Source organism: Cydia pomonella, chromosome 2 (assembly GCF_033807575.1).
Source record: "Cydia pomonella isolate Wapato2018A chromosome 2, ilCydPomo1, whole genome shotgun sequence".
NCBI classification, from domain to species: Eukaryota; Metazoa; Arthropoda; class Insecta; order Lepidoptera; family Tortricidae; genus Cydia; species Cydia pomonella.
In genome coordinates, this window is record NC_084704.1 from 11,267,637 (window position 1) to 11,283,833 (window position 16,197).

General features: G+C 37.0%; 1 protein-coding gene across 4 annotated transcripts in view; it reads left to right on the forward strand.

Annotated features, from left to right (window-relative positions):
- LOC133534241 (klarsicht protein) overlaps positions 1-16,197 on the forward strand; it is a 348,033-nt gene that overhangs the window by 289,605 nt on the left and 42,231 nt on the right. For 3 of the 4 annotated variants that reach the window (XM_061873338.1, XM_061873342.1, XM_061873358.1), the window contains 7 exons: positions 6,309-6,479; positions 9,017-9,178; positions 9,656-9,815; positions 10,359-10,921; positions 12,131-12,274; positions 13,538-13,765; positions 14,375-14,613. In XM_061873338.1, the coding sequence (XP_061729322.1) occupies positions 6,309-6,479; positions 9,017-9,178; positions 9,656-9,815; positions 10,359-10,921; positions 12,131-12,274; positions 13,538-13,765; positions 14,375-14,613 (1,667 nt within the window). The remainder of the gene's footprint in view (positions 1-6,308; positions 6,480-9,016; positions 9,179-9,655; positions 9,816-10,358; positions 10,922-12,130; positions 12,275-13,537; positions 13,766-14,374; positions 14,614-16,197) is intronic. The other variant, XM_061873350.1, reaches the window with a different exon arrangement.

Here is a 16,197-nt window from a genome sequence, read left to right on the forward strand (position 1 = left end):
TCCTTCTTTTTCTTCTTGTAATTCTTCGTACGTACTGTGCACGCAAAATACGTTCGTATTCATCCTAACTAGATCAACGCGCGGTGAGCTACTGAATGTATTCACCGGTATCGAGGTTTGTTTACGATGAACCAAGATTCAATTAAGAATGCAGCTGCACACTATAACGTAGCAATCATATCAACGCGCTCCATCGCGCCAGATTAAAAAGTCATTGTTTTATTATTCATTAACCATCGCCTCGTTAAAAATAAATCAGCGTTATTCATTACGCTTAGAAATCGCACGGTATTTTTTCTGTTAGAACTCTTTGTGTTCATATATTTTGATGAGTGTGTCTTGTCAACAGTAAGGTCCGACCGAGATCTCGGTCTCGGCATTCTCGGCCAAAAATCGAGCCGAGATCTCGGTCTCGGCTCTCGGCCAAAGTGAGCCGAGATTCTCGACGAGACCGAGACTAGGCAATGAGTTATCATTGGTGAATTTGAATTTTCCGCACACGAGCGCCGGGGTCTAAGCCACCCGTTGGTTTCATCGCTGGGTTGGTGTGACGTTTTTAGGGATTTTGATTGGTTTCGTACCCACATTTTAAGCCAATTACTTATCAAATACTATGTAAGTGTTGGGATCGGATAGGCGCGGTTGCAATTAATTACTTGTTCATTTGAGTCTTTTCGTTTTGGGGTTGTTGTTATTGATTAATACATGAGTGTATATTGTTACCGGGATGTAACTTAGATTAACTTGTTGTGAGTGGAAGATGACACTGGATATTTTGATACTAAATATATTTGTGTTAACGGGAAAAAGCAAAGCAGTAGGTAAGTACAAAATGACACCTGTGGCGGATTTTTTGGGTTAAAATATAGAACTCTTTATTTTGATTATTGTTATTGTACCTCTTTTTGTACACACCCGTACTGAAAAAACCGGCCAAGTGCGTGTCGAACCTTCACACAATACAAGAAAGCCGTACAAGCAAAAGAGCGTATGTTAGTGGCACTTTCGTCGTTTTAATAAGATCAGTTTTTTTTTATAACTCTTAAATAGCTTAACCTAACATATTCAAAATAATTTTCCTGAAAAATTATTTGCTTATTACGCTTTATTATTTAGATATTTTTAAATGGTTTTGCTCTCCCGGTTTAAAAGTTAGAGGGGATCACACTATTTTATTTTGGAGCGATTATTTCCCAAAGTATTTACTTAATAAAAAAAAAACCTTTTTAGCAACCTTTCTGTATTTTTCAAGACCTATCGAATGATGAGCCACATGTTTTTTTTTAACGTTTAGTTACATTTATATGGAGTAGGTATATATTTGAAAATATATTTTACATTTTTTTTTCTAAACTAAGAAGCGACTTACATAATACATCCTCACCTACGTTCCAAATTTGGTTATAAAATATATCGTATAGTTTATGAGTAAAATGGCTGTGACAAACGCACAGACCGACAGACATAAGGACATGACGAAACTATAAGGGTTCCATTTTTGCCATTCAAATATCAAATATCAAACATTTATTCAGCAAATAGGCCACAGGGGCACTTTTACATGTCCATTTTTACAAACAATAAATTAAAAAAAAAAAACAATTACAAATATTGAATCTATGAAATAATAAATACTTTATTAGAGATGTATACTGTCTCTAAATGTCAAATTACACAAAAATAAACTATGATAAAAAAATAAAACCATAAAATACTAAAATTCTTTAGAGATGTATAAGTCTCTAAGTGTCAGAGATAAAATATAAAAATATATATTAAATTATCCTTGGAGATGTAGAGGGTCGCCAAGGCTTGAATTCTTATATAAATAATTAAAAGACAAAAAATTTAAAACAGACAAGAACCGAATGAAGTGTCTCACGTTAATGTCACTCAAAAGTAAAGTTACATACTTTAACATAACCTGTACCCCGTGTAAGCTTAAACAGACCGGTCTCCACAAACAGCACCCGTTCACGAGTATGACGTGTATCTCAGCCATCGCCTCCCTCAACCTTCATTCGGGAAAGCGGCGACCCGATCAACGACGCCACCGTAAGTAAAGACTTTTAAGCGAGCATGACATGTTCAAGCTGCCGGGTTGTATTAATATAAATATAATTAAAAAAAAATGTGAGATACAACATTTGTGCTTGTAAGTTACATTAAAGACGGCATAGCGCCACATAAACGCGACTACATATTATTCATAAGGAGAGCCTACCTATAAAACTAAATTATAAATTTAAATTGACTTAGAGATGTACAGGTCTCTAAGTGTCCAAATCATTAAAATAGGTATTAAAAAAATGAAATTTAAAATAAAATAAAATTAAAAAAAAAAAAAAATCTTAGAGGTGTATAAGGTCTCTAAGTGTCCAAAACTAAAATAATACAATCAAACGAGAACATGATGTTCTCTTGTGTCAGTTCTACTGGACGCTAGTATGGTTATTTCACAGGAAGAAAACGAAAACACTATTACTGACATTTTTATCATACTATCAAGATCAAGCTACTGGCTTAAAGGCATCCTTATCATCTATGAAATCATTCACAGCATAATACGCCTTACTTAACAAAGAGCTCTTAACGTGTGACTTAAATTTGTTAAGAGGCAAATTCACTATATCAGTGGGAACTTTGTTATAAAAACATTTTGGCTACGGAACCCTAAACATACTATTTAATAGCGCTATGAATAAATTATTATTATTATTATCTTATAAATCGTCGAATTACGTTTATAATAACATTTTAAGTGCAAAATTCGTCTTTTTTTTCTATTTTATAAATTCTCGGTGATTTATGCGTGTATGGACTCTAAGGAAATATAGCGATGTATAAAAATGTCTACCTGTACAACATAAATTTGTCTGAGTATTAGAAAGCCAATACTTCAGAACGTTTAAGTATTGTCAAGTCGAAATATAAAAAGCGGCCAAGTGCGAGTCGGACTCGCGCATGAAGGGTTCCGTACCATTTAAGACGTTTAAAAAAAAAATCTACTTGCTAGATCTTGTTCAACATTTTACCACTTTGGACACACATTTTACCACTTTGGAACTGTCTCTCGCGCAAACTATTCAGTTTAGAAAAAAAATATGTTAGGAACCTAAATATCATTTTTGAAGACCTATCCATAGATACCCCACACGTATGGGTTTGATGAAAAAAATTTTTTTTTAATGTATTGACGTATTAAAAAAAAACTATTCACTAGATCTCGTTCAAACCAATTTTCGGTGGAAGTTTGCATGGCAATGTATATCATATATTTTTTTTAGATTTTTCATTCTGTTATTTTAGAAGTTACGGGGGGGGGGACACACTTTTTACCACTTTGGAAGTGTCTCTCGCGCAAACTTTTCAGTTTAGAAAAAAATGATATTAGAAACCTCAATATCATTTTTAAAGACCTATCCATAGATACCCCACACGTATGAGTTTGATGAAAAAAGATTTTTTGAGTTTCAGTTCTAAGTATGGGGAACCCCCAAAATTTATTGTTTTTTTTCTATTTTTGTGTGAACATCATAATGCGGTTCATAGAATACATCTACTTACCAAGTTTGAACAGTATAACTTTTATAGTTTCGGAAAAAAGTGGCTGTGACAGAATCGGACAGACAGACGGACATGACGAATCTATAAGGGTTCCGTTTTTTGCCATTTGGCTACGGAACCCTAAAAATGACTATTATCAAAGTATAAAAATGTCTATTTTCTTACCAGGATCATAATACTATACAGCCTTGGCCAAAAGTATTGAGCGCTCATGCATTTTTCATATAAAAGTCATAATTTAAAAGCTACATTTATATTTGCTACTATAGAAAGTTGCATATCTTTCGGAATAATTAGTGATATTTATTGATGTTAAAGGAAATTAAGCAGAAAAAATACTATTACAGCGGTTTCGCACTACGTCCGATCCGAACCCGTGAAAATATAAAATATATGATGCTGACTGTACTCGTAACTGGTCGTCAGCTATATTTCGTTTCATTCGAGTAGTATTTTTTATACTTACTTCGATATTTTTATATTCCATCTAACATACTCGTACATGTGGAATGTGGACATTTTTATACTCTTTCAAAAATATACAGAGACGAAAATATTCAAGTGGACATTTGTATACATCGTCATATTTTCTTTTAGTCTATTGTAGCAACATCTTTATATTTCGTCTAATATACATGTGGATATTTTTATACTTTGTCAAAATTATACAGGGACGAAATTATTCCAGTGGACATTTGTATACATCGCCATATTTCCTTGTAGTCCATACACGCATAAATCTTCTCGGTCTCGGTCTCGGCCGAGACAAAAAAAGCGTCCTCGGTTGGACCGTAGTCAACAGTCACACACAATTCAGTCATAGACATAGACAATATTTTTAATATCAATTACATAGAGAACTTACTAACAGTCGTAAAATGATTACTGTACTATTTAATACTTTATGTCGTTAAAGTGAATAAGACTTATTGTGTACTTATAATTTTTAGTTAAGAAGGAAGTATACCACGTGATCGTCCATACAAAAGGCGGAAACGTTTTTCCACTGCTAAATATTTTCCATTCTCCATGATTTTTTAGTATGTTATTGACGCAATAAAAAACTAGGTTTACAAGTTTTCCTTTTTTTTTCAAAATTTGCAAAACAATTTTTTTTTTTATAAAAAGCGAAACCTTATATATACATATTATGCTGAAGCGATCGATATCGAAATCAAAGTGATTTCTTAAGACTTAGTTAGTGGAACACATTTTCTCCCGAAATGGAATTTCATAGAAAAATTACAATTACTTCGTTAGATTCAAAAAGTTCTTCTTCCCTCTTAAGTGAATAATTGAAATTTAGTTAATAGTGGCCTTTTTCTGCCTGAAACACATCCTAGGTCAGGCGTTTGTAAACTATTCTCCTCTAATAACACTCCTTAGTCTTTAAGAGCTAACACTGTATAATACTTTTTTCAATAATTTTTTTGTATGTATTTGTAATTCATCAATATATGAACTCTTTTTGGTCGTAACTATTTTCTTCGATTTGCCAACCGTCACTTTCATGGGATGCCAGCACGTTCCGCCCTTTGTTCGCTTTTCAAATTTTACTTTTTTCTTCTTCCCCTATAAATGGCGGCTATGTCAACGACCATTGTCGGTTTGATTGGTTCCATCATTGCTTTCTCGCCTGTATTGTGCGCGGCCAGATTATATTTTTTATCTTGCGGCACGTTAGGGCCGTATTCTTTATTGTTTTCGTCAGCCATTTCGTAACACGCATTCCGTATCGGTTTTATTGATCTCGAAGTGTTTATTTACTGACATCCACTTCATTCTGATCGACATACTTTTATATTATCGATGTTTGAGCATTCAGTAAGCTAATGTCACAAACCTCTTATCTCCTTCGAAAGGATATAGAGGTTTGAAACTTTACGTATTGTTGGCTAAACTTACAAATCCCTAATGACTTTGAAATGGCTAAAAAGGTTTGCGATTTTAGCGGACGATTTTTATGTCTAAGTATTCAGTTTGCCAAAGCATCAACATGACATCCCTCTGGAAAGCAGTTAAATTTATGGCACACGGTTTGACAGCTAAATTTATGGGAACTAGAATGATGGATGGGTTATCTGTGTACGTTTGTATACTCGTACATTATAACCTCGTCATCTCATGTTATAAACAACGTGGGTCGAACGGCATGGGTCTTTCCTTTTGTATGATATATTATTTAATGCGAGTTAGTGCTACGAATTCTACCTATTGTGAATAATAGAATATTTTTTATACTAAGTCGGTGGCAAGCAAGCATACGGCCTGCCTGATGGCAAGCAGTCTCCGCAGCCTATGGACGCCTGCAACTCCAGAGGTGTTACATGCGCGTTGCCGACTTTAACACTCCGCACCCTCGTCGAGCTCTGATTTATGTGATTGATGTTGATTTGACTGGTTGTCGACTTCCAATTTTATATCTTTAAACTCACATTAGGCGCGGTCAATGAATCATGGACCATTGGCTTTGAACTTTACCGCAGAGAAATCATTAAGAACAGAATAAAAGTTCAAAGTGGGGACAGTTAATATCATTAGAATTGATTAAATCTTATAAGCAATGCGTCGCACTCTTACAAACATAATCACATTTTGCCGCAGGGTTTTGACCAATTCATTTTTTACCCAAAGCATCATATTTAAATTTAGTGAGCACAGACCTACTACTACATATGTGACTGTGACTATGGCAAAATTTGTCATCATGACAGCTACTCATTCCTAATTTTGTTGTCCAGGTATTGCAACGCGACGTCGAATGCCACGGTCGGATCGTGAGCTCGGTGGTGAGGCTGTGCGCGGGCGGTGACGCGGCGCGCGCGCTCGAGCGGCGCTGGCACCTCCTGTATCTGCGCGCCATCGAGTGGCAGTGCCATCTGGAGGCGTGTCTCGCTAGGATCGATAACCAGGTAAACAATCCATCCAAATTCCTTGCGGCACTTTGGTCCTTGAGCTTGAGCGGCTCCTTGAGGTTGCACCTTTCCCTGCGTGCTATCGAGTGCCAGTTCCATCTGAAGGCGTACCTCGCTTGGATCGACCACGGTGATAGCACGGTCGCATTTTTATCGCCTGTCACCATGCCTGTCACGTTCTAACAAGTATGTAAGTGCTAAAGTGACAGGCATAGTGACAGCCGATAAAAGTGGAACCATGCTGCCACTGCAGGTAAGGGCTTGTGCACAAATGACGCGAGGTTATTTCGGCTGCTTTTTGACCCTCTCTCCTCTCCTCACTGACCTCCTCCACTTTAATCGGCTCTTTAAGGTGGCACTTCCTCTATCTGTATGCTATCGAGGGGCAGAGTCATTTGGCCAACACAAGTTCCGTTCATAATGATGGTTAGGCAATGATGCAGCCTGCGTTTTTTCTACTAAAAGAAATAATGGTTTAAACACTTAAAAATAACTCGTCGTTTTTATATCCCTACGATAATTGATTATACCTACTAAGTAATGCGTTAAAATCATAAATAATTAATGTTTTCACATCTTATAACTACCTTTCTCACATGCACACTGTTAAGACTTATTTAATAAACATACATAGATACTAATTTAGTTTCCATATATTTCAAATTTCACTTTGCTGGAATCGGTCGATATAATTCTTAATTTAATATTATAATTTGTTGTAAAACAATTAATTCTGGCGTACCCTTAACCTGTTCTATTTACATAATAATTCACTTTAATAAAAATTTATTGATCTAAAACTAATTTTCAATCAACTATTTATGACCCTGGTCAGTTAATTTAAATAAGTAATATGTGCACATTCCAGCTGAAACTCTTGTTAAAGATGTTAAGTTCATACAATTACCGATTTATAAATTACACATATATTTTTCAACGATAAACAGTAAGTACACATCATACAAAATGAAATTGTGTGCATATTTCCCGATCTAACAAAACATCTTTCAACACTTTCACACGGCTGACAAAAGCGCAATCAGGCAGCCACCCGCGGCTCCCTGTTTGCAAACAGCCCCAAGTGGCATCTAAAATTGGCCATAGACAAACCCTTTTATTGCTTTTAAACATTATGAGAGTTCGGTGCCTGTTATTCATGCAATTTGGTTTCACCCTTGCGGGTAACCACTTATTTTGTCGGCGGTGCTCAAACTTTTGTAATTTTCAATTGAACTGTACATACACAGGAGTAATTCATATTCGAACTACTCGTAGTCATCACATCAATCACTCTCCACGTAGAGTAGTTTACGTACCTAAAGCTTGAATAATTTAACCCTATAGTTATTTATTTCTTAAGATTTCTCGACTTGAGTCCGCGAAGGTAACTAGAAACATTTGGCTCCTTGGAATATAAAATAAATTTTACCATGGAAATAAGAAATAATAACTACCTAAGATATTTAGCATGTCCTTAATGTCTGTAGAAATGTAAACATCTACATTTCTTACTTTTGAATTAACATGAGCTGCGTAAACAAGTTTCGACAAGTACTCGTTTTATGAAAACTAAACTGAATTGAACTCTGTATCAGGTTTTTTTCCTGACAATTTGACAGATCACAGCGGAATTTATAAGCGCAACGACAATATTGTACAATTTGGCAAGTTCAGACATACTGATCAAACTTAACACCCTACTATCACCCTCACATGAGTTGAATGTCAAGTGAATTCCGATTGGCGGGGCCACGTGTCCTCTATAAATCATATTATTGAACTTGTTTGGGATTTGTTTTGATTGGCCGTTGCTAAGCAACTTACAGCGGCTGCGACCTGCCTGCACAAAGGTTAAACAATTGTAGTGTCCATACATCCTTTCCTAAATACGACAGAATGCTCGACCTACATTCGTTTTCCCGTGAAAGAAGGAAAGCTATATTATATATTCCTGTGAATAGACAAAGTCGTTCCCCGTTTTTAGTATAGGGGCGCGTTTGTTTAAATAAGGATCGTTACTGTCCATCTCCCAAACTATTTTATACGACAATAGCCGACCATAAATTTCTTTAGTTTCTAAACGACTTTTAGTGCGTATAAATTAATTTATGAATGGACGTAATGAATAAAACCAAAGCGTAATGATATTAGTGAATGAAATACGATTCACAAATGCGTAGAACTAGGATGGTGTTCTACTTTGATAGTTATAGAGGGACGTTAAATTTATTTACTCAGCGCCGATTCTTTATTAAGAGATTATATTTGTTTACATTGAAAAATCGTTCAAGTAATAAATAAACTTCATTGAGATTCCGTTCTAGCTATGCACGTTACATTGCGTTCCAACTTAACGATTCTTTTTTTAATTAAGTAATTAATAACACATTTGTAATGAATACCTTGATTAAAACATTTCCTTGCCTGTTTTCGTTTATAAAACACCGTGTATAACTTAAATCTCGTATTCTTATATTATTGTCAATTTAAAAAGATGTAACCGTTGTTTTAATGCAGTATTAATTATATTCCAGGGTTGTGCTTCAGCAGAAGCAGCAAGCGACAGCGACGAAGAGCCAGCGTTGAAGCAGCCGCGACTAAGTCGGAAAGGCTCACCACGGCGCGGCTCGCCACGACGGCTACGACCAGAGCGGCGTCGCGACAGCTCGGGCGACAGCAGGCAGTCGGCCTCTGAGGTGAGACTAGACGGGTAGAATAGATAAAAAGAGAGACAGCGCTAAGCAGTACTTGACACTGCTTGACTAGTGACCGCTTGTGAGGAGTATAAAGCTGGGGAACTATAAACGTTTTGACACCCGTCTGCTTCATGGTATTTAGCAATTATTTGTATCATATTAGTTAAGTTTTCTTACGTTTTATATAATTTTAGTGGCCACTGGGTACTGTTTTCCATAATAACATTTGAACAAGATTGCGTTCAGTGATACTTACTTACTGCTGTTGCGCAGCGACCCGAAGGGAATCTTGGCCTCCGACCCCAAAGACCGCCATGCTTCTCTGTCCAAAGCCGTTTTTGTCCAGTCGACTACGCAGAGTTCGCTAAGGTCTTTCTTTAAGTGGTTAAGTTATGCCGAAATGAAATGATTGCGCACTGACTACCCGACATATTGTCTTAATGAATATCGCTAAATATCAAATTACCCTCGTTCCAGGAGGAGCAGGACTATGTTGTAACGTACCCGTGGCGCGGCTTCGGGTCCGACTGCGAATCTGAGCGACACAACATGGACGCCCGCGTACCGAGCGGCGGCAGCCAAGCTAGTGCCCGCGACACAGACCAGATGGTCCCGGCCATGATGGACGAACTTGATGGTACGTATCGAATTATTAAGTACTCGTATTGAACAGGTTTGGATTTGGGTCCTACTACAATCTGAGCGACACAATATGGATGCCCGTGTATTGAGCGGCGGCAGCGATGCAAATGGCGACATAAACTAAACGATTTCGGCCATCATGGTAAATGTTGTTCAACAGTGTTGTTTTCTAGTGACACATAAGGGCACCTTTCTATTAAATTTCAAAATGTTCCAAAATCACTTAAATCAATCGCCTTCTTGGATTCATGCTCATTATATTGTTATTGGTTAAAATTAATGTTTCTGCGCAAACAAAGTAACTCTCGAATCGAAATTCGAAATCACGTTACTTTATTACACGCTATGAGAGTCTATAAATATTCATATTCATCAGCTTTCCGTTTCACGCGAGCATACCCGCATCAGTCATTCATATTCACGATTCAACGAAAACAATAACAACAATTCCGACACTGGAGTTGTTTGAGAAATGCCGCCGTTCACAAACAAATAAACAGAACAATGCTGCCATTGTAATTTGTCTTTGCATTTCTAGGGCTCGAACACACAAACGTAGACAAACCGAGGACTCCGCCAACAGTCGTTAAGAGGAAAAAGCCCGCCGACCCGTCAAAGTTTAACCAAACCTACCGGAAATCTGACCATCTTGCCATATTTTACTGTAAGCACCGCGACACAGACTCGGACCGGCAATTAGTGGAAACAGACGAGAAGAGTCAAGAAGAGTCGTCCGAAGAAGAATGGACTTATGTTAATTCTAAAGTAACTAACGAGGATTCCACTGATGTAATGACGTCATCGGTTGAAATACAATGCGAACTGCCTATTGATGAGAGAAAAGAACCTCCGAAATTATTACCGACGCCTGATCTAATAAAAGATAATAACACAAGATGCAAGGATATAGAGAGGCTAGTAATTCAGGCTGAGGAGTTGGTACAGAAGCAGGCGCAACAGCAAATGGCTAAGAAGAAGGGAGCGAGAAGCTTCAAGCCTTTAGCGTTCGAGGAAGACGGCAAGAACGTCAGCCGGGCCAAGATGTCGCGTATCAAGGAGTGGCTGAACCAGAGCTCGGAGGGGAACAACAATGTGCACCAGGTATGTATTTGCTATAAAACTTATTACCTATAGTCCTCTACAGTTAACACGTTTACTGCGGGAGGGGATTGAAAAACCCCATGGTGTTAAAGTCATTCCTGTCTTTACGCCTGTAAGTCCATTATTCACGCTTTATTATTCAGCCATTTTTGGGTTGCGATATTTATTGATATAAGGCAGGATTAACTTTTTATTGGTCGTTATTGTATTGTATCGTCCTAAGTCCCAGAAGTAAGTTTCATTTTTGGATTTCGAATTGAATTTAGTAAAAGTTAAAATTAAATTTTAGAATAAAGCCTCTACAAGGGTATCTGGGTCTCACGAGGTGCCCTTATTCGCATAAAGAACCATTGATCTTATTAGTTATTAGTATTTTATTAATTTTTCTAATGACCATCAAATGCCGTATTTAAACTTTAAAACTTCAATAGTTTTCGGTTATACTTAAAGTAAATAAAATAAATGAAACAACAGAATTGAAGAACTTGTCCTTAAATGCCAGAAACACAAAAGTGAATAGACGGTTAATATGTACAACTAACGCCATCTTTTAGCAACAGCAGTGCTTTATTGCATACCGAATCATATCACCGAAAAAATGATATATGGCACAGAATTCAAGCTTTTAATTTTCATAAATCATAAGCATTGCATCTAACTATATAGGTAGTATTTTGGCTCAACACTTATGAAAATTAATTGCGTGTTGTCGATAAGAATTATTCGGCTTTACATATGAAAATCACATGTTAAATGCAGCAATAACCTTGTTTTTGTTTCTATTCTTTGTATAATTAGTTTACCCGGATGTAATTAATAAATCTGTTTCACTACATAGTTTTAGGTTTAGTTATACTCGAGACTTTAGACGTGAACAAGTACCGTGCATATTGTTGTTTTATTTTGTATTTTTTTTTATTGACGACTGTTTTATAAATTCGTGTAAATTAACGTTGAGTAATTTATATTGTAATTTTATATTAGGAAATATTATATATATACATCTCAAAGGTAATGCTTACATTTTAAATTTGAATATGTAAACAATAAACACTTAACATGTTTGATTAACCATTAACTAGATGGCGCTAGTAGTACGTACACCGGCGTGGAACTACTTTTTTTTATATACATATAAAGGGAAACGCCTTGTCGTCGTTGTCCAATTTTCTCAAGCCTATAGTACATTTCCCTTTTTTTTTATTCTAGGGTACAGAAAGTTGTGACGCATCCGGCGAGTACACCACCGAGAGCGAAGTGGACACGTCACTGACCTCTGAAGAGAGGAACATACACTCTTCGATGGATATGAGTACCTCCACTTGCACGGTCACGCCTACACACCACGCCAAGGTAAACTTCGACTAAGGCCTTAATCATTTATCTTAGCCTCTTGTGCTGTATGTTTAACCGTGTCGGCTACTAAATTGTAACTTAATTCTTATGAAGTTTAAATGGAACGATTTAATATAATTTAATTGCATATGTAATATCACTACCCAGATTATTAACGGACTACAGGAAACGGTTCTCTTTTTACATTCAGTCTATGTTCTATTAACTAATAAAGGTGAAGGACGAAAACATTCACCAATTTCACCATGTTTTTTAAGCGCATACACTCTTTATTTTTCAACGCCATTAATTCATTTTATTTAATGAGCTGTGGTTCTTTCCAGTCCAGCCTCAAATATATTTATACCTTATGATAATGCAACAAGATGTAAAAGTATAATCATAATCATATTTATGATTGATTACAAACACAATGTTACAGCAAATAAAAGTAATTTTCACTTAACATACAGTATGATATTTTAATATGTTTTAGACGTACATAGCGAACAACTTTTACTATGGGGCCAACGTCGAAATTGCAAAATAAAATCAACAGTTCCATAGAAAACATTGGCATATGACTGCCAAAATATTTTTTTTAAGTTTTTAAAAAAATTGTTCAGTTTGATCTACATATTCACTAATATTCAGCTCTTAGAGTATGATTACATATAACAAAATCAACTGGCATACTGTTAGTCTATCTGATATTTGGCTAGGTAACCTGAGCCAGATAAAACCGGTTATTACTAGTAAGTTAAAAGGATACATTTCATATTTTACTCAATATACCGAAACTAGTTGCGCTATATAGTGGCGAGTGGTATTTCAATCTAAATAAGTAGTAACTCGCTGCAGTGTAAAAATTAATACTCGTATTCATTATCCACTTCCATTGTAAATTGTTAACACCACTAACTACTAGCGACATCTAACGTCAAGTAGAAACATCAATGTAAGCTAGTTACTATATTACGATTCAAGTTTTTATATACATTAATTCATCACCGATTGCAAACATTAAATAATCGGACAGACAGATGGACATGACGAATCTATAAGGGTTCCGTTTTTTGCCATTTGGCTACGGAACCCTAAAAAACTACTGTTGCTGCTTTTGAATGCTAGGCAAAAAACTTTCTGCTTCCCTAATTGTTATCAAAGTTGGAACTACACTTTGTTCAACACACACCAGTTCATATTGATCCAAATTCGGAGTGTATGCGCTACGCTAACCCCCACAATTAACCCGCGGCTAAGGTTCACATTCCTCCCAAGGTGCAACTCCGCAAGAAGCGAGCAGGCAACAGCGCGCGGCCGTGGTCCGTGTCGTGCATCTCGCAGCTCAGCGGCGCCGCCGCCTCGCTCGTGGCCACGCCCACCGCCGACGCCATCAACAGCGTCATGTCCATATCCGAGTCGGCGCTCAACACGCTGACTTCGCCGCAGAGGGTCACACCGACTAATTCTAACTCGAAGCTGCGGGGCAGCACTACCACTGTACAGGTATTGTGGGGTTAAATTATGGAGACCTGTATATACATATTTTGTGCCGAAACTACTATCGAATAACAAAGCTAACTTGCAATGGGACAATCTGAAGACGTTTGGTCAGGTTATCTTTTACATAGAGTAACATATATTTCATTAAAACTACATTCTCTCATTATTATGCAGCGTGCATAATAGATATATTTGGCAGGTTTACAAGTAAAGAACATATAAGACACAGAGTTTACCCAGAAATTACGTAAGGCAGCGCCACTGGGGCGCATATTTGTACCATCTAGTGGCATCTAGTGAGTGAGTGGTTGAAGTAACAAAATGAACACAGGGTTACTTTTAGATAAATAATGTATTCTTTCTAGATATAACAAATAAACAATCATATGATCATGAACTGACCCTGGTTGTTTTGCGCTTGATTTTTCTCTTAATCAATTTATAAGGTTTTTATCCGTAAAGTTGTATTGACTTGTGAAAGAGCCCTTAAGGCCTTTTAGAATTTTTACTTTCGGGATGAGATTTTTAATAAAAAAATGTTGAATCGAAATCCGAATTCCTGGCCCCTGAAACTTCTGACAATAGCTATAGTAACGCCATCGGTTATTGTAGGGCCACGTGTCCAGCACCAACACAATGACGGAGGCGTGCACGTCGTGCGTGGAGGCGGCCGACAAGCAGTGCTGGCTGCGGCGCAAGCGGCTGAAGCTGCGACGGCACGACGCCGCGCGCCGCGAGCGCATGGTCAAGAGCCTGTCCTTCGGCGCGCTCGCGCCCGCGCCCGCGCCCTGCCACGACGACAAGCACGAGCGCAGCACGGCCAGCGACCCGGCTACTAGCAAAAAGAACAGGTGACTGTGTTTACTGCACGTGTTGCAATACCGACTACGCTGCTGTATGTGTCCCGTCTAGATTACCTTACGCAGCGAACGAAAAAAACATGGAAGACTAATTTCCAACAACATACCGGCCTAAAAGTGGCCCCAAAATTAAAATACGTAATACTCATAACGGACCAATTGCAACTCCTCAAAGTTTAGGTCTGGTTTCCTTCGACGAAACTATGATTGGTTAATTTAAACCACTCAAACTGCGATTGGTCTATTATAAAATGAGTTACTGTGATTGGCCGTAGCGATGTCACTTGGAAACACGTGACAATCAGAACTGCCTCTTAGTAGACAATTTAATTCAATATGGAACATGTTTACCTATATTTAATGTTTTTGTAGAATAATTTATTATTTTATTATAAAGCGTATAATGGGATAAATACTTTATCTACACACATATCATAAACCCTCTATGATGCCTTCAAAATTCGTAAATAATGGCCAACATTACGATAAACTGTTTTGTTGCAACAAATTTTTTATCTGTGATGATGTTGTAATTGCTTCATAACTACATCAAAATCGATTTTGTTATGACTTCAAATTTGGAACATCTCTGAAAATAAAAGCAATTCCATTTGACCTCTATTCTAATATCTGTCGAGATGCCTTTTTGTTCGAAATGAAATGTCAATTGCATACAATTTTGACATGTCTCGCTTGTTAGTTTGTATCGAATAATACGAAAATAGGCCCCCGACTCTAGTTTGTCTCTGAATAAATAAATAAAACTACGAATGCGTGACATGCGTGAAAAAGTTTTCATTTGCCGCCATTTGACGTACAGTTTATCTATTAAAACCTGACAACAGTTTATTTGACCCTCGCCATTTTGCGGATCTTCAATGGTACTAATCTGGGGGCACGGCAGTGCTCCCGCCAAGTCGAGCGCGAAGCAAACACTGCCAGTGGCAATTTTCCATCGTCAATGGGTACCGGTTCTTGCGAAAGATTGGTGCAGTGGTGTCATGGAGCACCTGGTTTTGTACCCTTGTGTACCCTTCAACGGCCAAGTCACACTACATTAACTATACTAATAAAGAAATCGCAGTAAGGAACCTTAGACTTGGCACGACTTTGTCTAGATTTCATTACTTTTTATAGATAAACAAGCAGCTCCATCGAGACTTGGCTAGTTTTTTACAGAATGTTTTTGATGGGATTTCTTTTACTGGCAACAAGTACTTTTTGACAACGAACGTTGGATGTCATCCAATGTCACCGATGTAAACAAACAGAAAATATATATAATATTATATTCAAATATAAACGGCTTTATTACAAAAATTCCAATAAAAATTTCCAAAGATGCGAAAAAAATTGTAGTGAATGCAATCAAATACTTACAGCTTAAAAAAGACGAAGGATTACATAGCATTCCAATAAACAATGTTTTAAAGTTGGTTGTTGACATGACCGGTATTGACATTTTATAGTGCGGTTGTATTGAACTGGTTAGTAGTTTGGTTTAAACTTTAATATTTCATTTAAGGTTTATGTAGATCGACGATAAAAAATATTTCTAAAAATAATGAGACGGTC